This window comes from Cydia pomonella, chromosome 9 (genome assembly GCF_033807575.1).
Source record: "Cydia pomonella isolate Wapato2018A chromosome 9, ilCydPomo1, whole genome shotgun sequence".
Taxonomy (NCBI): domain Eukaryota; kingdom Metazoa; phylum Arthropoda; class Insecta; order Lepidoptera; family Tortricidae; genus Cydia; species Cydia pomonella.
In genome coordinates this window covers 10,511,483-10,533,602 of record NC_084711.1, presented here as the reverse complement: position 1 = coordinate 10,533,602, position 22,120 = coordinate 10,511,483, and the positions used below count along the sequence as shown (strand labels likewise).

Here is a 22,120-nt window from a genome sequence, read left to right as displayed (position 1 = left end):
TTATTCTTGACTATACACCGGAGTATTTTCCAGACATATTTGACGCATTGTCATAGCTCTGCCCGCGACAATCTTTTATAGGAATATCAAGGCTTTCAAAGAAGTTTAAAATAGTATCTGCTATATATTGCCCACTATGTTCATTTATAGGGAAAAATTGCATAAATCTCTCAATAGGCTCTCCGTCTTTTACGTACCTAACGATGAAAGTGAGTTGGTCAACGTGAGACAGATCTGGCGTAGAATCCACGCTAATAGAGTAGTATTTTGCTGATTTAAGTTCTTTTACAATTGTCATTAAAACTCGCTGTCCCATTAAATTAATAAATTCATTACAAATATTTGCAGATAAATATGATTTGCTCCCCTTTCCACGATTTCCGTAGTTTTGTATGTGATCAGCAAGAAATGGGTCAAATTCTCTAATCAATTCTAAGCATCCTAAATAATTGCCATTATTTTGCGATCCCAATATCTCATTATCACCACGAAATGCAAGACCTCTTGAAGCTAAAAATTTCACCACTGCAACAATCCTTCTAAGCACATTCTTCCAATAGTTAATTTCTGTATTGTATTGGGATAGCAACTCACTATCAATTCGTCCAGTAGTTTTCACTCTTGCAACATAATTCATCTTAAATTGCCTGTGCTGTAAACTGTTCTCATGCTCCATCAATAAGTTACTTATATGCTTCCAATCTTTATATCCATTTGGAGAACTCAAGTTTTGTCCAGTTCCAGTACCAGCAGTGGTATTAAATAGACGGCAACAAAAACAGTATACAGATTTTTTTGAAGGCGAATAAAAGAGCCATTTTCTTTCTAAAGACTCGCCATTCGTCAATTTACGGGTAAAAATATTTTTAGTCAAGCATCTAGTTTTTGTTTTACCACTTGAATCTGCAAAACTTGCAGAAGTTTCAGAAAAATCACAATTTTTATTTTGGAAAAACTCTGGCCCTTTTCGTATCCAAATATCACGGACTTCTTCCGTTAAAATATCGTCACAGTACGTACCAGGGTCACTAAGGTCAGGAGATACAGATACATCCTCCATGCTTGCAGTTATTAACTCACAGTTGCTTGAAGTCGAGGGTTCAGCATCTGATATTGATATGTGCTTGTCATCTTCGTCACACGTAAGCGTAACCTCTTTTTCCAGTTGATATTCAGGGGTATTTTTATCTTGAGGTGATGAGGATGAAGAGTCTCTCAGCTTACTTGTTTCTTCAACCGTAAAAAATGAAGTAAGCTTAGGAAGTTTCTCCGATACTTCTTTTTGAGTTATAACTTTTTTTCTTTTTTGTGCTTTTCGACATAATGAAATACTGTTTATAAGAACAAATCAAAACTTCTATTATCTTACACAATAATAAATTAAATCATTGACTTCCCAACTTCTGTCAGACTGAAAGTTTAATACACGTATATCATCCGGGGATTCCCAACCATAGACAATGCCAACAACTTTTTTTAGGCCTTGTTTAGACTGTACAACGTGACTTTAGAATCGGAGTAGTTTGCATGGGTGATCGCTAGATGGTGTAGTTTACTAAATTAGAATGCGAACTGAAATATATTATTAACATAATAGTACAACCCAACAAGAAAACGTGGAACTACATGTTTCCTATTTTTGTCAAATATGTCAATGTTGTTGACTAAGTTTATCACTGTATCCGTGGCTGACAAAAATGTTTTGAGGATATAAATATGAGAGAAATTTATTGTCCTTCGGGGCCCCCTGACGATGGGGGCCCTGGGCACGGGCCCCGTGTGCCCTTATGGTAAAGACGGCATTGAGTGCCCTTATGGTAAAGACGGCATTGAGTGCAAGGAAGATCCCGTCCATTCCTGGAGATTTGAAGGAGTCAAAGCTGTTTCAAGGCCCACTGATTACATCGTATGTCTGCAGCCATTCGTTCGCCGTCGGTATGGTTGTCTCCACCTCGTCCAAACTTACTTCGGGTTGGTTTCATTGATACGATAGCATATTGACGACTGTAGGCGTTAAAAGCTTATAAGTATTAAAAATAAAACTTATCAAAACTACTTTACAACTAATATTTGTGAAGTTTCACGATCTTTATCACCGGTGCATTTTATTATTAATGTGCAGCGAGCTGCAAAAGTAAATAAAATATATTCATAAAGTGCAGATTCAATTTTGCAGCTCGTTGTATATAAGAAACAAAAGCGAAGAAAATACAACGCTCTATTAAGGTCTTTTAAGGTTAGTTCGATCCTTGACACACTGAGATTGCTGTAAGTGCCAGACCACAGTCTACCAAGGAGCTTATTGGGCCAATAAACATATTGTGTTGGTGAACTCTCGCTAAATACTGTTTCGGAGAAGCGCCGGTGACTGCGGCTGCTGTATCACCGATGACGAAGTTATTTTCTGTACAATTAGTCAGCCTCGTATCCGCCGCGAGCGCAGGTCGTGCGCTGCGTTGCCCCATCTGTTTTTATTTACACGAACAGTTAGTTTTAGACAAAAAAGTGGCGCCGGCAACGTCTACTCTTCAAACCTCCCTCAGTTAAATGATCACTAGTGAGTGATCAAACATTGATAACTTATCGTCGCTTTAGTTTTAAGCGTGCCTAAAATAGTCTGTATCTCATATTGAAGTAGTCCATCTCAATACTTGCCGAAACTTCTGTATATTAACCGTGGAAACTGTACATAAGAAAAGCTATGTTGTGATATGTGATTCTTGCCACCCTTAAATACTCTAGTATTTTTGAATAGAAATGTGAGCCAAGCTGTGATAAGAAACATTGCGAAAATAGTGGATTCGTTAGTTATGAAACTGAAAGTGTTGTGAAGTACTATACTGTAACGTCTTATGTAAATGTCCCAGCTGTGAACGGAAGTGGGTCGACGGTGTACCTGTATATACACATGTAAAACCACATATAGGATTTTAAACCTTGTTTTGGTAAGTTGTCGTAATAAAATCTCTTAATGGTTGGAAAACCAAGACACGCACTTCTCGTAATACCATTGTCAGTCAGTCATGATTAAAACCTGAAACTGAGACAACCACAGTTCTATTATGTCAATAAGACAAAGTAGTTAGCTAGGCTTAAATAACATCGATCCCGATTGCAAACACGCTGTGCTTTCCCTCTTCTGTTCAAGTGACAATGATAGTTGGATATAAATATTGATGGTGTAGTTCCGATTGTAACCCCTAATTTTGCCGCGATGATTTCATCGCAACATCCACAACGTGACTTCTTAGCTTCTTGCAAGACAGCATGAGTAATATAGGTAGGTAAACTCAATGAAATGACGCGATTGACATTGACGGCCTCGATTACTAGTTTTTTTGTTGAATGTAACATTTATGCACTTCGCGCCTGAAGACCGTTCAATCTAAAATTAAGAGTTCAATGAACAGAGTTTGATACAGATGTATATCACTCTTCTTGTTGTATCTTAAACATCTGGGTTATGATTGTTATTATATGAACCAAAAATATTTGATATTAGATTTATTGATGATACCTACGGCATGTTGCAATGTTAAGAGCCTCGCGAACTAATGTTTTTGTTGAACTATTGATTCGTTAGTGAACTTTTGATGTTAAATGGAGTAAAAAATCATTGCAATTCACTTGAAAAATAAATTTAAATATTTGTTGAAAATGTTATATTTTATACATGGCGATCATCTCATCAAGGCGATTCTAAGCGGAAAACCTGCATGACCGACTTCTACAATCAATGCATCATTATTTTTCAAGTCGGATAATATAATTCCGATAAATTGCACTCGGGTAGTTGTTTCGAGTTTGTCATAATTCTGGCCATAGCTCTCGACTGGTTGGTAACATAAATCTACATTATTTATGTTACCATCAAGAGTTAAGTCTAACGAAGCTCACGTAGCAGAAAACTTGCACCATTTGGTATTCGTAATTAAGATCTCGTGTGGTGCAAATGTTGTTTTTAGGGTCATTTTTTTTTTCTTTATATTATAGGACATTATTACACTAATTGACTAAGTCCCACAGTAAGCTCAATAAGGCTTGTGTTGAGGGTACTTAGACAACGATATATATTATATATAAATATTTATAAATACTTGAATACATAGAAAACACCCATGACTCGGGAACAAATATCCATGCTCATCACACGAATACATGCCCTTACCAGGATTTGAACCCGGGACCATCAGCTTCGTAGGCAGGGTCATTACCCACTAGGCCAAACCGGTCGTCAATTAAAAAATCAAAATTAAAAAAAAAACAAAAATACAAAAATCATGTGACATAAACCGTCCATTCAGCTTTACCTAAAGCCCACCATACAGATGTAGTAAACTGACTTGTACAATCGGTCACACGTTGCTCCCGTAACCGTGCCGGCCCACACGTCAAGTCTGGCTGGCCTCGATCCGTGCGTGGGCGGCGCCCTTTCTAGTTGCGCCCGCGCAACGCCCGAGCCCATGCGGCGTGTGCGGCTGTTTCCTTTCCGCGACACTTTTTCAAATGTTTTTACATATGTAGTTTAACCTGAACTTTGCGGCACGAGTAAGATGGGAGCGGGCGATTTAGCGAAGTTAGAAATGTCATTATCTTCATCTCTATCTTTTTATGTTTCTGAAAGCGATGTAGAAGAACCTACCTACTAAATGTTGTTCATAACTTTTGAGGTTTAGTTAGTTTAGGTTAGTGACAGTTATTAGTTTCCTGCTTAATCAAAGGTTGCCTGGAAGACATCGTTTTTAGGGTTCAGGCACAAATTGAAAGTGTTCTTTTTTTGTTAACTATCGTTAGAAAGAGCTGAAATTGAAATGCAATTCCCCCGTATCTCCGAAGTTTACAAAAGAAAAATTATCAAATTTTTACATAACATTATCATAAATATTACACGAAAAAAATATAATTACACCTCTATCTTGCTAACTTGATAGTTATCAAAAAAAAAACTAATTTTATTTGCAATTTAATCTACTTTGCGGGTGTTTATTATATTTGAAATTTCTACGAGATTACGTTAAAAACACCTGTTCACATAATTATCCCAAAAAAACAACATTATACACAGGTCGCTCAAATTACTTACCGATAGATGGCGATGTTCATAATTATGCTTAGTATACTTTTAATCAAAAGCCTTTCATGTTTATTTTTGACATGCTTTTATTAGCCTCACCTGTATGTTTGTAACCGACTCCTTTGGGCTCGATTTTGACCCACTTTAGATGGACAGATTTAATTCAAATTTTGTACACTTATCAGTTATCAAGAACCGGTGACAATACAATTCGATAAGTTTATCTCATTATCCTGATCAGGATCGCCGGAATTAAATCATTTCCTTACGTATCCTCTTTGAGAGCAAGAGAGATAAAGCAAGGGAGTGGTCTGCGCATGCGTGCTATTTCGACATTCTGCTCAGCACAATGAGATACATAATTATAATTATGGTATCGAGCTGATTTGATAATGGAGACAGGAGATGACCATGGGAACACTGTGATAAAACAACGCAACCTAATTGTGTTTGAGGTTTTTAGAACAGTCTCGATGAGTATTAGTTGCCTGTGGAAAGGAAAGTACTGAAATTTTTGTCAAAATTCTTCATTATGTGGTGCGCAATAAACAATATTTATGTATATCTGCTATGTTTTTATGTTGGCCCGCTAATAAACTCATTTAAACTGCTACTGAAATAAAGTTGTATAAGTGACCTTGTTATCGCTTGCAGGCTGCAGTTTCATATTTGTGTTTTTACATGTTCGTCATCGCACGATATTTATATGTAGGTAAAGTATATCGACTGTGTTTATCTCCGTTGCGCATGTTTATTCAGTCAGGACCTAGGTGTTTGTGAGTGCAGTATGGTTCTCTTTTTCGCAACGACCTCGACTATTAAGTAATTACTTAATTCAATTGGAGCAAATCATATTCAATAGTCTGTAATTATAATTAGGAATTAACAATGAAATAAATATGTGCAACATTTTCGTTTTCTTTCCAGATTTCGATCTGAACACAATCATATCGCACAATGCACACACAACGAACGACGTTACGACTGTGCCTATGGGCTTGCCTGGTCGCGATATGTTGGGCGGATGAACCCGCCCCGCTGGCCCAACTAGCGCAGAACCCCTGCTCCAGCAAAACTACCTGCAGCGACTGCATACGGGCGGCTAGCTGTGCCTGGTGCTTCGCCGCCGGGTTCAACGGCCCGAGGTGTTTCAACCCTGCCTTAGAAGGAGGCACAGCGGGCTGTAATGAAGCCTACATCTTCAACCCCGACAACGAGCTGTCCATAGATCAAGCTTATAACAAGGAACTTAGTAGAAGTAAGTAGACCTTAGAGACACTTACCGCTCTCCCTCCGCTAGCCGTACTCGCCCTAAACATGCTCCAGCAAAACAGCGACTGGGAGCCAGTTGAGCCTTGGTGCTTCGCCGCCGGGTTCAACGGCCCAAGTTGCTTCAACCCTGCCTTAGAAAGAGGCACTGCGGGCTGTAATGCAGTCTAAATTTTCAACCCCGACCTCGAGCTCTGTGTAGATCTAGCTTATAGTAGAATTTAGTGAAATTATTGTAGCCGTTCTCTTCCTAAACCCTTTTCTGGAGCAGGAAAAGGCATCGGTGACCAGGTTTTGACGGCCCCTGCTGCTTAAACCCCGCTGTGGAACGTACTTTAGCTCTTGATTTGCAGTCTAAAAAACTCCATTTACAACAAAGAACTGAGCAGAAGTAAGATTTTCTGAGTAAAATGAGAAGATTTACCTACTTTAACGGGTCAATGTCAAAAATATCACGTGATTTCGAAGTTCATGTTCTTTGTGCTATTATGAAAATGCTAACAATATAGACTAATAAGAATAAGTATAATAAGGCTAATGAGATCCGCCGGTAGGTACTTTTGATAACCCACCGGTTGGCCCAGTGCAATTTACCTACACTTTGGCTTTCGAAGCCGAAGATTAATCAGTTCTGCTGCGACCTAGACACTAAGATAAACTCTGTTTGCCTACAAACACTGCAGATATGAAATGTTAAGTTAGTATAGTTATGATATAGGTATTTAACTTTTGACATAAACCACAAATAAAATAATTTATTATTTCGATATTTGTGGTTTATGTAAAACCGACATAGCCTATTACCAATTTATAGTTATCATCCTCATTCCTCATTAAAGGATTTCGTGATATAAACAAACGCTTAACGCTGTTTGTTGGTATTGCTAACTACTGTGTTATCATTCTTCCCGTGTACCCCGGCAAGTTGCGATCAGAAGGATAATGTGTAATTCCGTAATGTATAGTTGATAAGTAAATGAGTCATATTTTATAGGAATATATTAAAGTATTTGAAATGTTTAAGAGAAAACTCGGATAGATCCTGCATCTAGCTTGTGGATCTCGTCTATTCGCGGAGTGCGGTGGGAGCGACGTAGGGCTCCTGATGATAGTTAATCGATTGCCCGGTTCGATTGACTATTACGTATCATTACTACGATTACTTTTTCCTTTAACTTTTGTATTCATATTTGATTAATCCCTCGTTTGTGTTTCAGCGCGGTCTCGCTCGAGCTCCAGTTCAGGATCGTACGGAGAGTCCGGTTCCTTTGGAGCCGGCGCCAGCGCCGGCGGCGCCATGTCTACAGCGGGCTCTGGCGAGAACCTTGTTCAGATCAAACCCCAGAGAGTCAATTTGCAATTACGACAGAGTAAGTACCTGTAAAAAAAGTGGCTGTGACATAATCGGACAGACAGACGGACATGACGAATCTATAAGGGTTCCGTTTTTTTGCCATTTGGCTACGGAACCCTAAAAACTGCCGATTTATTTTTATTTTTTTTATTCGTCAGATTTAGATAAAATTTGACTGGTTTGGAGAACTCTTTCTTTATTTTGGGCGGATTATAAATAAGAAATCCCAATTTGGGACCAAACAATTTATTTAATTATCCGTTTACTTACGAAAATACCATACGTTTTCTTAAGTCAGTTAAAGATTATTAAGGCGTAAGATGAAATTACGTTATGTACAGTTTAGGGAACTCTATCTATACACCTGGGCAACAAAAAAAAAATCAGCTTAATTATAACACTCGGTACTTCAATAATTACTTTAGCAATATTTGCAATCACAAATCCACACAATTCGCGTATCGCGTCGGCCCGGCACGGCACACACGGTTCAAAATTCATTTAGGTGTAGTTCTTCCATTACTTTGTCTTTTAACTAATATGAAAATGAGGTTTTTCATTCGGTTTGAAGGTTTTTTATGTCTACAGTTTTTTTGTTACATATAAAAACTTCTTACCCGAGTCATTAATTACATTTTAATAATTTTACAGACCAAATGCAGCAGTTGTCCTTCGCCTACTCCCGTGCCCAAGACTACCCACTAGACCTGTACTACCTTATGGACCTCAGTCGCTCTATGAAGAACGACCAGGAAAAACTGGCGGCCCTCGGCAATTTGCTCTCCGCCACTATGAAGAACATTACCTCCAACTTCAGGATTGGCTTCGGCTCGTTTGTCGACAAAGTTGTCATGCCTTATGTTTCTACTGTCGAGAAAAAGTAAGTAGTTGCTCTCGTTGCTAATTTAGATGTGTCTATTTATTTTCTAAAGATCTTGATAGACTTGAGGATTCACTCGAGCATACGCAATATTTAAGCAAATTCGGCGAATTATTCAACGAACGCTAGTACATTTTTCTGAAAATGGACATGAATTTTAGGCGTCAGCCTATTATCATGAAAACTATTATTTTATCGATTTATGTTTCTTATTTACTAATGATGATATTTGTTTTCAGCTTGAGGGCACCTTGTGAAGGCTGTGCGGCACCTTACGGCTTTAAGAATCAAATGTCACTTAGCACTGACACCGCTTATTTCGATGTACGTATAATGTAGAGAGTATAATTATAAGACAATTGTTATAGCTCTAACCCCCTTGCCTAGACGAAGTATACGAAGCCATATTTGGCAGTTATAATAATTAACGCTATTGAATGGGGTTGGCCGGTCGAAGTATTAAACAGATGGCGCCATCATAGCTTGCCCTGTCAATCCCTAGAATTGTGTCAAATTCTTGTTTTTTTTTTGGAATTTTGTGACCTGGATTCCAGTACTTTAAGCCAAATCTCATAGAACAAAACTAGAGACAGGGGCAAGCTATGATGGCGCCATCTATGCAAACCTTTGACAGTTGCCAACCCCATTGACAACTATTGAAGTTCAAAGATTGCGTAAAGAGGACATTCGAAGTTTTTTTGCGAATAACCTATTTCAAGAAAATGCTATTTGATAGAAAATTACTTAAGGAACGTTACATGTATAGGAACTTGTTCGCAGGGGTGGGGGGGGGGGGGGCAGTTATTTCTGCAGCTTACTGTTCATATTTTCAAAATACGACATATTTCAAACCGAAACAAAAAAATCAGTTTTTTTAAGGAACCTAAGCGCTTACGCGAGTTACATCGTAAGTTTAGCTTGCATTTGATGTAATTATTGTAATGTTATATTCAGCAAGCTGTATCTAAAGCCGACGTGTCCGGCAACCTGGACGCGCCGGAGGGCGGGTTCGACGCCATCATGCAAGCCATGGTGTGCAAGGAGCAGATCGGTTGGCGGCAGAAGGCCAACAGGCTTCTTGTGTTCTCCACTGACGCCGGGTTCCACTACGCCGGAGATGGCAAGGTAAACATGTTTACACCAAATAGTATCATTAGGTGCTTCTACGGGACTCATACATGCCACTGCCTTGTCATTTATTTGTCGTTGGTCAACTTTGTAAACGGAGTGTATGTACCATACGACAGCATAACATAAATAATTATAACAATGGAGTATAAAATATACTAGTATGTGAAAGTCTAAATATGTTTGTTCCCAGCTTGGCGGCATTGTTCAACCCAACGACGGTGAATGTCACATGGAAAACAACCTGTACACGTACTCTACCGTACAAGATTACCCCAGCATTTCACAGATCAATCAAAAGGTATGTTATAGGTGTCATAAGCAAACCTGGGATAAATCGGGGCACTCCCACTAAAGTGAGTGAAATATTTTATCGACAATTAAATATATCGATGTTACTGTCAACATCTAAATGTCCTACAAAATAAATATATTGAAGTATTTAAGTCATAAAAATACTATTAGGTACATAAACCATTTCGAAAACTGGAAAACTGTATTTTTCTTGTTAATATTTGGATGAGTATCGGAGTTGACGTGAAGCGTGGCATAATATTTTTTCGGGTGAAAATTGATGTTGCATTTAGAACAAAGTAACTTTGACTCACGTGGTTGTTATCAGGATTAGAACAAAATCCCGAGCCGCCAGACCTTATTTATTTTCTCATCAATAAAATGTATGGGATAATATAGTGTTACTATTTGTCCGGTACAAGGTGCTAAAGTTGGGCAAAACTATTACGAACTTTTCTTAAATTGTCATGGCTGATTATCACGTATGTTTTAGAAAATATTGTTAAAAATGTATCATTAACATTGCCAGACCATTTCCGCCGGCGGTAACTATTACCAGACGCTTTAAAGCTGTCAAAAATATCGTAGCTTTACTTATAGTCTATTACATTTTGTAAGTAGCCACACCAATTGGAGGGGCCCAACCATCCCCCAGACCCACATAAAGTTTCACACAAATACACATATAAACTCTATGTGGGTCTGGGGGATGGTTGGGCCCCTCCAATTGTTAACAAATGTGGACCACTGAGTGTCTGAATAAAGAAATTATTTATTTATTATTATTATTAATTGGTCTGGCTACTTACAAAATGGTTTGAAAAAGGTGTGATATCGAAACTTTTTATAGTGATCGAGAATTTTCAATGAGCACATGTATTATTATATATCGACATCTTTTTTTATCGATATCAAATCCCTAGAATGTGCTCCGAGTTATCACAGGTTTGGTCATAAGGTGTTGATATTCTATCCCGTCAGCCAAGATAAAACGAGAACGCACTTTGTTTTACATATGGACGTCTCGAAATGCTGGCAGTTAACTCTTCAATTAGTTGGAGCATATGTCGTTTTTGAGTTATTGGAATGTTGATTTTATTTCAATTAATCAAATTTGAAATTTAAATGACATAATCGGTCAGGAGTCGACGGCCTACCACTCAACGAATATCAAAACTCCACCTATGTATACAAAGAGCAACATAAAATATATGAGTTTTGATTTCCCTCAGGCAAAGGACCACTCGATCAACGTGATATTCGCGGTGACATCAGAGCAAATCGGCGTGTACGAGGAGCTCAGCAAGCACATCCAGGGCTCCAGCAGCGGCGTGCTGACCGAGAACTCCGACAACGTCGTCGAATTGGTGCGCGAGCAGTACAACGTGAGTACCGTCGGCAGTTGGACCACTCCACCGACGTCATACTCCTGGTGAAGCAGCACATCGTGTACGAGGAGCTCAGCAAGCAAATCCAGGGCTCAAACAGCGGCGTGCTCACCGAGAACTCCGACAACGTCGTCGACTTGGTGCGCGAGCAAACCTGAGTTAAACCAAAAAACGACATTAATGTTTTCAATTTAATTTTTAACCATCCTTATGCAATAAGCAATAAAATGCACTTTAACTTATTAAGCATGCAGTAGTCGTATTTATGCAGTGGTGGTTGTAGGACGGTTGCGAAGCGCGAACCATCCTATTGCACAAGGATGGTTCGCGCTTCGAGCAATAAAATGTTGGTGTTCAACCTTGCAAGCAAATAAGAATACGGTGTCAATTCCAATGTGTTAGTTCCACCGGAGAAATATATCTATATGCCAATTAAAACTCAAACTTTTTTATTTGATGTACACCAAGTAGCTCGATTTGCAGCTCGGCATATGTCCATACATATGATGATTGTAATTCAGAACTTACTCTTTGACGCACCAATCTTAAAAAAATTAAACGTTTGTCATAATCGTATTCCCATTACATTGTAGCATATATGTATGTGTCACAAATAGGGAAAAAATACTTTATTGTCTGTATTGTTGACTAATAGTTTGTTTATTCTTTTCTATTAATGCTTGATGATGATACGTTGTTTCTTAGGATTAAGTGACTAAGTTCTTATCTCGTTTCTGATTATTTAATTGTTGTTTCCTCCAGAAAATCACTTCGGCTGTCGAAATTACGGACACATCGAGTGACGCCATCCAAATCGTGTATTACTCATCCTGCCTTGACAAAACCAACGTAATTCAGACGAATAAGTGTGACGGATTAAGGGTAAGTCATATTTATGCATTAATAATATTATAGTAAGAATTGTTAGTAACTAACCTTTATTTAGTACTAATTATTACTTATGAAAAATTGTTGAGTAGACATAGTTCCACATTTTGTAGTGTACGGTAGGGTTTCCAATTTTTTTCATACCCCACGTACCCCTTATCTATTTATCAGCTGACTGCGAACCACATGGCGAATAAATAACAATACAGTAAAACACACACTACTATAAATAACAGTATTTAAGAAAGTCTGGTCATGTATTTGTCGCGAAACTCTCAGGCTTCGCGTACCCCTGGTGTACGGGATTTTTATTACTGTAGGAAGGATAGTGCAGAACTGTCTTTGTTACATATTAGAATAATATTGAATTTATACTGCACTTCTATTATCTGCACTATGATTTTTATCTTAGTTGTGAACATCTAGTCATTAGTTTATACTCGCCTGTAACGAAAAAAATCTAAATATAAATCGGTCTGTTTATTATTGTAGGTGGGTGATGTCGTGGAGTTCACGGCTGAGATCACTTTGAAGGAGTGTCCGAAAGACCCGAGCAAGTGGAAGCAGACGTTCGTCATCTACCCCGGAGTCATCTCCGAGGGCCTCACTGTGGAGCTGGAGATGCAGTGCGACTGCCCGTGCGAACATCGCGGACATCACGTAAGCTAACTTCTGTATATTTATTTATAACAATCCGATATAACATATCAACACTGAAGAATTAAATCACGTTTTAGATATCTGTGTTTATTAAGAGGAATTCCTAGTTGAGATTTTTCCATACAAACGCTCTTGACTGATTCCTCCCTGGATTTTCAACCTAGAGCAGTGATTTTTTCAAATAAGATCAATATCATCAATATCTGTGCCGCTATGTTTTGCTTTTTTGGATTATTTTATGTTGAAGAAAGATACAGCGCCTCGAAAATCGCAAAAACGGCTAAATTGAATTGGCTGTAAAAAAAGGCACAGTATACAAATATGACAAAAAATATCCAAAAAATCAAAACATAGCGGCATAGATTATTTCTTCCTCTTGCAGTTTCCAAAATTTCATACAGATTGATTGCGTTTTGGAGGAGGAAACAGTCGAGAGCGAAACCTCGATTTTTGAGTTTTTTGCGTGTGAATTTTAGTCCGAGCTGCAGTTGTCCTTATCGCACGAATTAGAGGCGGAGACAGTTTCTAAATATACGTACACAGAAGGAATAGTGATGGGCATAACATGTTAATGGTTAAAATGAGAAAAAATACACCAACAACCAACAGTCGATCGCCGTAATATAACCAAAATACCACGTAGTTCTAAGAAAAGGGTGCCACTCTGTAATGTAACAACTATTATGTACCATGGTTTCGTAATAAAGATTTAAGTATATTCTATTCTATTCTAAAATGTACCCGTAATGGTCTGTCACTTCAAACCGTTTTTTTGTATTTTTTTACATTGCAGGTCATGTAGTGCTTATGTTTAGTGCTATGTTTACTATTAAAGGCCTGTAAACAAAGCTAAGTAGGATAATAGGTACAACCTGCTTATTTTGATTAAAACATCATAAATACCCATTAACAATTTGATTGTCTTGCATTGCTCACACTTGTGCGTCACAAGTAAACCACTAGATAGCAAATTTACATTACGGCTAGCCGATATCAAAATAAGGGCCATTTTGAAATGCGGCGGTTCAACGATTAAGGTATGTTGGGATAATACCGGATGTGGGTGAAGAACGTAGCAAATTCATTTCTCCCTAATTTGGCTTTCTTTTTTAATGTTGGCAACATTGTGTAAGATGCCATTTCATTGCCTCGACTGCCAGTGTCCCAGCGCCACTCGGGGATATTGGGCTTGTGCTATGCGCAATCACATAGAGCAAGGTAAATTTCGTGTATCCGATCGTCGCCCTTTTTTTTTTATACTACGTCGGTGGCAAACAAGCATACGGCCCGCGTGATGGTAAGCAGTATCCGTAGCCTATGTACGCCTGCAACTCCAGAGAAGTTACATGCGCGTTGCCGACCCTAACCCCCCGCCCCTCGTTGAGCTCTGGCAACCTTACTCACCGGCAGGAACGCAACACTATGAGTAGGGTCTAGTGTTATTTGGCTGCGGTTTTCTGTAAGGTGGAGGTACTTCCCCAGTTGGGCTCTGCTCTAGATCTGGAATGACATCCGCTGTGCTGTGCCCTACCACACAAGGCGAGATGACATTCACAATGCCCATACCTCTCTTTTTGACGTAGTTTAAGGACATACCCGGGTCCAGGCCCTGTAATTTATTTTGTGTATTGTGATGAAAATGTGTTTGTTTTTGTAATTGTGTTAATGTATAATTTCGTTTTAGATGTTTATTTATAAAACAATCCAATCAAAAACAGACCTAGGATTGCTGTAGACCAATATCCAATTTTGACCCTTCCAGTTAAAGATCGGAAAGAAACAATACGATCTTTACCCATTTAAAAAACAGCAGTGTAGGTCAAATTTTAAATTTTCTTCAATTTACCTACTTAATTATCACATTTATTGTTTTCTTGATCACACTTTCGTACCCTTATTATTATCCAGTACCAACGCGACGGTAAATCAAAAGGAAAAGATTTAGGTAGTCTATTTTGTATGTATGTGTATGTACACCTACTTACTGACAATGTCATTTTTTTTAATTTCCGCTGCCCAAAGGCTGCCTGGAGATTGCGTTTTAGCGATTAGACCGCATGTTGTTTACCTGTGCTTATGTTTCTGTTTTCTTTTGTATTGTTTTCTTTATTCCATTTTTTATTCCATTCTTTTTAAAACCTTTCTACATAACATTAGGTCTACTTGGGTGGCTTACAAGTTAGTATTTTGTTTAATATCTTGTAAACAGAAAAACTATGAAAGTTACAAGAAATCAAACATAAAACTAACATGTATACCGCCGAAGTAGACCTAATATTATGTAGTACGAAAGTACCTACACATACGGATGCATACGTAGATGCGAACGCACACATATATAGTTAGTTTCAGATACAAAATAGAGATAGCACTTCGAAATTAGTTTCCTTAAAATGCTTCAAGAGGGCTCTTTTTTCCTATATATTTTATTCTATTACTTTACTCTTTGCATACGATCCTTACATTTTATGCAAAAAAGATTGTATATCAACTATATATATAATTGCAATATTTTACCGTCAAAATCGCAATTGTTAGCACATTGTTTACTTATCAAATTACCTTATGACATAAGTATCAAAGTTTGAGAGCCAACCACCACCATTTAAACCAACTTTTATTCACCATCCGATGTTACCCCTTGATGGCAAAACACTTGTTACCCTAAAAAAAGTATGTTTCATCTTTACACGTGTACAAAACTAAAACCTTTATATATTGAAGATTACCAAAATTCCGAATCTACGGTTATTATTTAACGATTTGCTCTGTACTTCAAGAATCTGACACGATCTAGAAAAAAAAATCGCGAGTTCTCTCAATTGATCCCAAAATTGTCCGGCATTATCCCAACATACCTTACCCAGATTGTCATTGCGATACGTTCTTCAATAAGACGGCACAAGTTTAGCCCCATCGTACTACTACTACTATTTAGATTGTAGGTTAACCATACCTACTAAAAAAATTCACAACACACCATGATCATACCCAACTTATTGTCACGGATAGGTACGACGACCGAAGCAAGGACCTCATTCTTTTTCGTAGTCTTTATCTGAATTAATTACTAGATACAGTATAATATAATAAATAAATAATCAATATAAATAAATATTATAGGACATTATTACTCAAATTGACAAGCACCACAGTAAGCTCAATAAGGCTTGTGTTGAGGGTACTTAGACAACGATATATATAATATATAAATATTTATAAATACTTAAATACACAGAAAACACCCATGACTCGGGATCAAATATTCATGCTCATCACACGAATATATGCCCTTACCAGGATTTGAACCCGGGACCATCAGCTTCGTAGGCAGGGTCACTACCCACTAGGCCAAACTGGTCGTTAAAATAATAATTAAAAACAATATTATGTGATAACATCAAAAACAACTTGTGTCGGGCAGCGCAGGATGAATTCCGGCCGGCTCGCCGGCAATGTCAACGGAACGGCGCGCAATGAGCGGGCGCTCGCGTCTCGCATCTGTGTGCGCGCACTCACACTTAGATAGCTCCCGCTCCCGCCCACCGCAGCGCGACAGAAACATAGCTTCAAAAATTCGAGATTTGAAAAGTTGCTCAGCTAGGAATTGCTCTTAAGTGCAGTTCACCTTGACTGATATTCATTTACTTACTATCTTGTATATTTTGTATAGTCATTTAAGAATATCAATGTTGATCAGATTGTTTTTCATTCTCATTCATAAAAATTAATGATTAATATCTTATATCTTTCTTTTACTGTGTGACATGTAAATTTTCTGTCGAGAAACAATATACTTTAATTTTACTTAAGATAGGTGGGGCATATAAGGCCCGGCGGGTAACAAGGCCCAGCATTCAAAAATATCAGTTGCACTAGTATGATTTGTTCAACATATCACACACATATAGAAGTAGCAGATATAACGAGCTGGCAACAACGCTTGTGCATGCACCGCTATTTTGTCAGTAGCATACAGCTGAATGTTGTTTTTTACGAAAACAAAGTTTGTTTTTATTGACTTTCTTGTTTTAATCAGCGTTTTAATGTTTAACGGAAGATATTTAACTGTGTGAGGAAGGGAAATTTATAATTTTAAATATATTTTTATATTGAATATTCCCTATTATTCTTGAACTTGTACTTGTTGCTAAGTAGGCGTACTGTCAGTGCGGGTAACAAGGCCCGCTCCCGGGCCTTATTGAACGTATGAGATGAAATAATAAATTAAAAATAATTTTGAGTTTTTTCGAGCTCTTAACAAGGCAGATTTGATTAGTTATGAGTGTACCTGACTCAATGCTGGATTTAGAGGTTTGGAGGCCTCGGGCAATAAAGGAGTGGAGGCCCCCTGGCCCCAAATTATTTTCCAAATAAAATGGTAAATTTTCCGAAGTCTATTGTGGGGGCCCCTCTTTTGTGGAGGCCCCGGGGCTACAGCCCCGGTCGCCCTCCCCTAAATCTGGCCCTGAGTCCTGATTTAAGAAAGTATAATTGTAGTGTCTCAATGTTATTAGACTTTTGATTCTATAAAACATATGAGTACAATAAAGCCCAGAAAATTTACGTTAGAATGAAAAATAATTACCTTTTTTATATTTGTTAAAAGAGCTGTAACGAATGAAAATTAAATTTCAGTTTTTCCTACCTATTTTCGAGTAATCTAGATAATTTCTTATACATTTATGATAGTAAGGCCCAAAGCGAATTATTTCCACAAATTAAAAATATTCTCCTGTTGTGAAGATATCAAATTTTGTTATTTGTATAACTCTAAAGTTAAAAACAAATAAAATCTGTTATTACTGTCAAAATGAATATTTTTTGCGGGCTTTAATATTCTGCTAATGTTTCATAACGCCCAAAATAGTACTTTTATAAAACGTCCATTTTCCAAGATTGCCGTAATATTTTTATAACTATTTTGGCATATGAAGAAACTTAATTAAACGAGAAACTTATATTGCGTGAGTTTTACATAATATCCTGATTATTTTTAAAAATATTTCATTTTAAATTAAGGTGGGCCTTATATGCCTCACTTACCTTAGTTACAATTATAATGACCATGGATCTATTCTGTTATATTGCTTTTATAAGACACGATATGGAAGATACAACACTAAGTTCTTAATTTTAGGGTCCGATATTCTTAATTAGAAAAATAATGGTAATGCCAGTATAAATGCAAGTTCGAAACGACCACCACGAGCATATTTAGTCGTATCTCGCGATAAATTCGAGTCGCTATTATAGTCTTGATGTCAGCCGGGTTGACTTGGAGTGAATGATGTCGCAGGCGTACGACGACAGCGCCGACGTGTGCAGCGGGCACGGCATCTCGGCGTGCGGCGTGTGCCTGTGCCAGCCCGGCCGCTTCGGCAAGCACTGCGAGTGCTCGGCGCAGGGCGGCGGCTCCACCGACCAGGACCGCAACTGCCGCCCCACCAACGCCAGCTCCGGCGCCGTCTGCTCCGGCCGCGGCAACTGCATCTGCGGCGTCTGCGAGTGCAACAAGATGTCCGACCCCACCGAGGTACGTCACACCCAGCAAGCACTGCGAGTGCTCGGCGCAGGGCGGCGGCTCCACCGACCAGGACCGCAACTGCCGCCCCACCAACGCCAGCTCCGGCGCCGTCTGCTCCGGCCGCGGCAACTGCATCTGCGGCGTCTGCGAGTGCAACAAGATGTCCGACCCCACCGAGGTACGTCACACCCAGCAAGCACTGCGAGTGCTCGGCGCAGGGCGGCGGCTCCACCGACCAGGACCGCAACTGCCGCCCCACCAACGCCAGCTCCGGCGCCGTCTGCTCCGGCCGCGGCAACTGCATCTGCGGCGTCTGCGAGTGCAACAAGATGTCCGACCCCACCGAGGTACGTCACACCCAGCAAGCACTGCGAGTGGAATTAGCAGCATGGGATCTTATAACTGCCCTTTTACCACATCAAATACCGCCTAGTTTTAATAGTTGTTCCTGTCTGTCACCTCTCTTGTTAGGAATTAATATTGAAGGTGGCAACTTACAGGACAGTGTTAAGCACTAAAACATTAACATTATATGTAAGCCTTAATGGTGTCATATTCTACATAGTTACTACCTACCTAGAAAATTAATTAAAAAAAGCATCACGAATTCAGAATAACTCAACTAATCATTGTTTTCAGGTGATATCCGGGCCGTTCTGCGAGTGCGAGAACTTCTCTTGCGACCGCAACAAGGGTCTGCTCTGCTCCGGGCCGGAGCACGGGGAGTGCGTGTGCGGCAAGTGCCAGTGCAAGCCCGAGTACACCGGCGCCGCCTGCGACTGCCTGCTCGACACCAAGCCGTGCATCCCTCCAGGTTAACTAAATACGCTAGCCACGAACTATTTCATACAACGACCTGTCTGTTGCCACCGATGATGCCACTGTGCGAGCGGGACAGCATTATAATTGTGCGTGAGATAGAGATTTGCTTGCTTAGCATCCTTACTTCAAACACGATGTAGTAGCTGCCGCGCACCGCTACGGAGCGGACGCTTGCTCGCGCTTGCGCCACCTTGCGGCCATATCTGTCGTAATTGACGCGTTTTATTAGAGAGTGAACCTTCCGTACGTACTGTTATTTATTCTGTGGTATAAGGTACTAGTGCAGTCAGCCGCTGTGTATTCGAGAATATTTTGCCCTAATCACAGCAACCATAAATGTTAATTATTTTATATAGATATTTCGTATAGGTACACGCGAAACGAAATATTTGACCAAGAATTGTAACCATTTTTTGGGATTACAGGTGACGGTGAAATATGCAGTGGCAATGGGCAGTGTGTGTGCGGTCAGTGTGTGTGCAACGTCAACAGCGCACAGCACTACTCGGGCAGATACTGCGATAAATGCCCAGTGAGTATTTCAATGAGACCCAGTACTCATATACTTTTAATCACCCACTTTATAAAAAAATAATAAATATTATAGGGACATTCTTATACAAATTGACTAAGTCCCCTGGTAAGCCGAGAAGGCTTGTGATGTGAATACGATATATAAATATACAAATACTTGAATACTTAGAAAACAACCATGACTTAGGAACAAATATCTGTGCTCATCACACAAATAAATGCCCTTACGGGGATTCGAACCAAGGACCATTGGCTTCATAGACAGGGTCACTACCCACTAGGCCACACCGATCGTCTTATCACTTTCTGAAAGAATTCCATTCATAAAGTGGGTAACGACTTTTGCAGCTCGCTGTAAACTAAGTTTGACATTCGAGAGAGGGGGACTGAACGCTACGGGGCTGCAATTCAAATTCACTTTGTGACAGAAATCAGAAATGTTGTCATAATTGTATTGTCAGAAATGTATTGTATAAGCTGTATAGCCATTTGCCATTGCCGCCATTTGTACTTTTTGTATTGTGCAATAAAGGTTAAATAAATAAATATTGCATATATTTGATAGGTATCAACAGTTTTTTCGGGCATACAATCTGTTTTATAATATAAGTTAGAACCTTGTGTTTTAGGGATCTTTTAAAAGTATTTTCTTCGAGGCTTTTAACTTCGTTAGACAAGACATCAAAATGATAGCGTAATGCACGCGTGACTATGGCATTTCGAATTTATATATATTGGCGCGAGTGGGACGCACGGACGACTGACATCATTAAGATATTATTTTGATGCATCTAAATGAATATATCTGGCCGATATATGAATCCAACATGTTTCCTATGTTCCAGACATGCACCGGGCGCTGCGAGAAGTTCAAGGAGTGCGTGCTGTGCAAGGTGCACCACCGCGGCGCGGAGTGGAGCGACAAGCAGGTGTGCTTCGAGTCCTGCAAGGACGCCGACGGCGTCACGCCCATCCCCGAGAAGGGGAAACTGGAAGGTAACGGATAAGAACACCTGCTCTAATATCTCACCTTTCTGTAATCTAATCTTTGAAATGGAACATTCTACAAAAAATTTGCGTGGATAGTTGTTCTTTTAGTACTTTTGAAAATACTACCAAGCTTACTTATTTTGAAAATATTACAGTGCCAAAGAAAATGAGTAGCTTTCATAAAATTTGGCGGAACGCTCGAAATAATCATTGAAGGGTAAACAACCCAATGATTTGCACTAAAAAGTGAAATTGGCACCTATTTTTGTAGGATACCACCACGCTCCCTTGACAAGAGATTGAAGGTGCAAAGCGTAGGTGGAGTGCATATACACCATACATATGAAGTTTATTCTATACATACGGAATTTGTTTTGGCAATTAAACAAGACCCCGGCGCTAATCCCTTTTACGTCAAGTATCACTTAACTTACTGCGAAAATAAAAATAGAAATAGCCTTTATCTGCCTGTCTAACGTTCAAATATGCAAGAGGGATACAGAGTCAACTAATGATTTTCAATTTTTCGACCTTGGCGGTAGCCCCTCAGTTTCCCGTGGACAGATAAATCTTATAGCTATAACCAAGCAATCATGGTAATAATTCGGGGATTTCGGAAATGACTCTGACGATTTTTATGATATTTGCTATATGGAGGTTTTCGGGGTTAAAAATCGATCTGGCTAGATCTTATCCCTGGGAAAGTTTTTATATGTTTTCCGAGCAAAGCTTGGTCTCCCAGATATTATGTAGTAAACGACACAACTTTTTATATCTCAGCGAACGAGTCCAGAAATGAGCACTTGTGCAGCTTCCAAGACGAAGAAGACGACTGCCTGTACGTGTTCGTGTACTCGTACGACGAGAAACAGGACCTGTACATCAGGGCGCAGGAGGAACGGGAGTGCCCCAAGAAGGTCAGATATCTAGCATATATTTATGTCCCTTTCCAGGATTAAATAAAATAAAGTATCAATAATTATTAATTATGGAGTTAGATTTGAACTTTTGATTACCGTATTAGATGTGTTTTGATAAGTTTTAAAAGGTTGAACATTATGTGCAGGTATTCATCCTGGGCATCGTGCTGGGCGTGATCGCGGCCATCGTGCTGGTGGGGCTGGCGCTGCTGATGCTGTGGAAGATGGTCACCACCATCCACGACCGCCGCGAGTTCGCGCGCTTCGAGAAGGAGCGCATGATGGCCAAGTGGGACACGGTATGCGTATACTTACTCATTACATCCATTTTTCATAAGGTCAATACGGGTAAGTGTAGCTACGGGGTAAGAGTAGTAACTGGCCTTCACAAT

The 22,120-nt window shown here is 39.3% G+C and overlaps 1 protein-coding gene across 3 annotated transcripts in view; it reads left to right on the top strand.

The window, feature by feature from the left end:
- LOC133521324 (integrin beta-PS) overlaps positions 1 to 22,120 on the top strand; it is a 36,869-nt gene that overhangs the window by 12,159 nt on the left and 2,590 nt on the right. Inside the window, exons 2-16 of one of the 3 annotated variants that reach the window (XM_061856227.1) lie at positions 6,002 to 6,332; positions 7,561 to 7,713; positions 8,349 to 8,577; positions 8,817 to 8,901; positions 9,532 to 9,702; positions 9,899 to 10,006; positions 11,232 to 11,384; positions 12,150 to 12,269; positions 12,768 to 12,935; positions 18,235 to 18,471; positions 19,102 to 19,276; positions 19,710 to 19,816; positions 20,664 to 20,814; positions 21,589 to 21,725; positions 21,875 to 22,027. In XM_061856227.1, the coding sequence (XP_061712211.1) occupies positions 6,032 to 6,332; positions 7,561 to 7,713; positions 8,349 to 8,577; positions 8,817 to 8,901; positions 9,532 to 9,702; positions 9,899 to 10,006; positions 11,232 to 11,384; positions 12,150 to 12,269; positions 12,768 to 12,935; positions 18,235 to 18,471; positions 19,102 to 19,276; positions 19,710 to 19,816; positions 20,664 to 20,814; positions 21,589 to 21,725; positions 21,875 to 22,027 (2,448 nt within the window). In that variant the 5' untranslated portion in view covers positions 6,002 to 6,031. Of the gene's footprint in view, positions 1 to 2,395; positions 2,946 to 6,001; positions 6,333 to 7,560; positions 7,714 to 8,348; positions 8,578 to 8,816; positions 8,902 to 9,531; positions 9,703 to 9,898; positions 10,007 to 11,231; positions 11,385 to 12,149; positions 12,270 to 12,767; positions 12,936 to 18,234; positions 18,810 to 19,101; positions 19,277 to 19,709; positions 19,817 to 20,663; positions 20,815 to 21,588; positions 21,726 to 21,874; positions 22,028 to 22,120 lie in introns of those variants that run through there. The other 2 variants (XM_061856226.1, XM_061856225.1) reach the window with 2 other exon arrangements.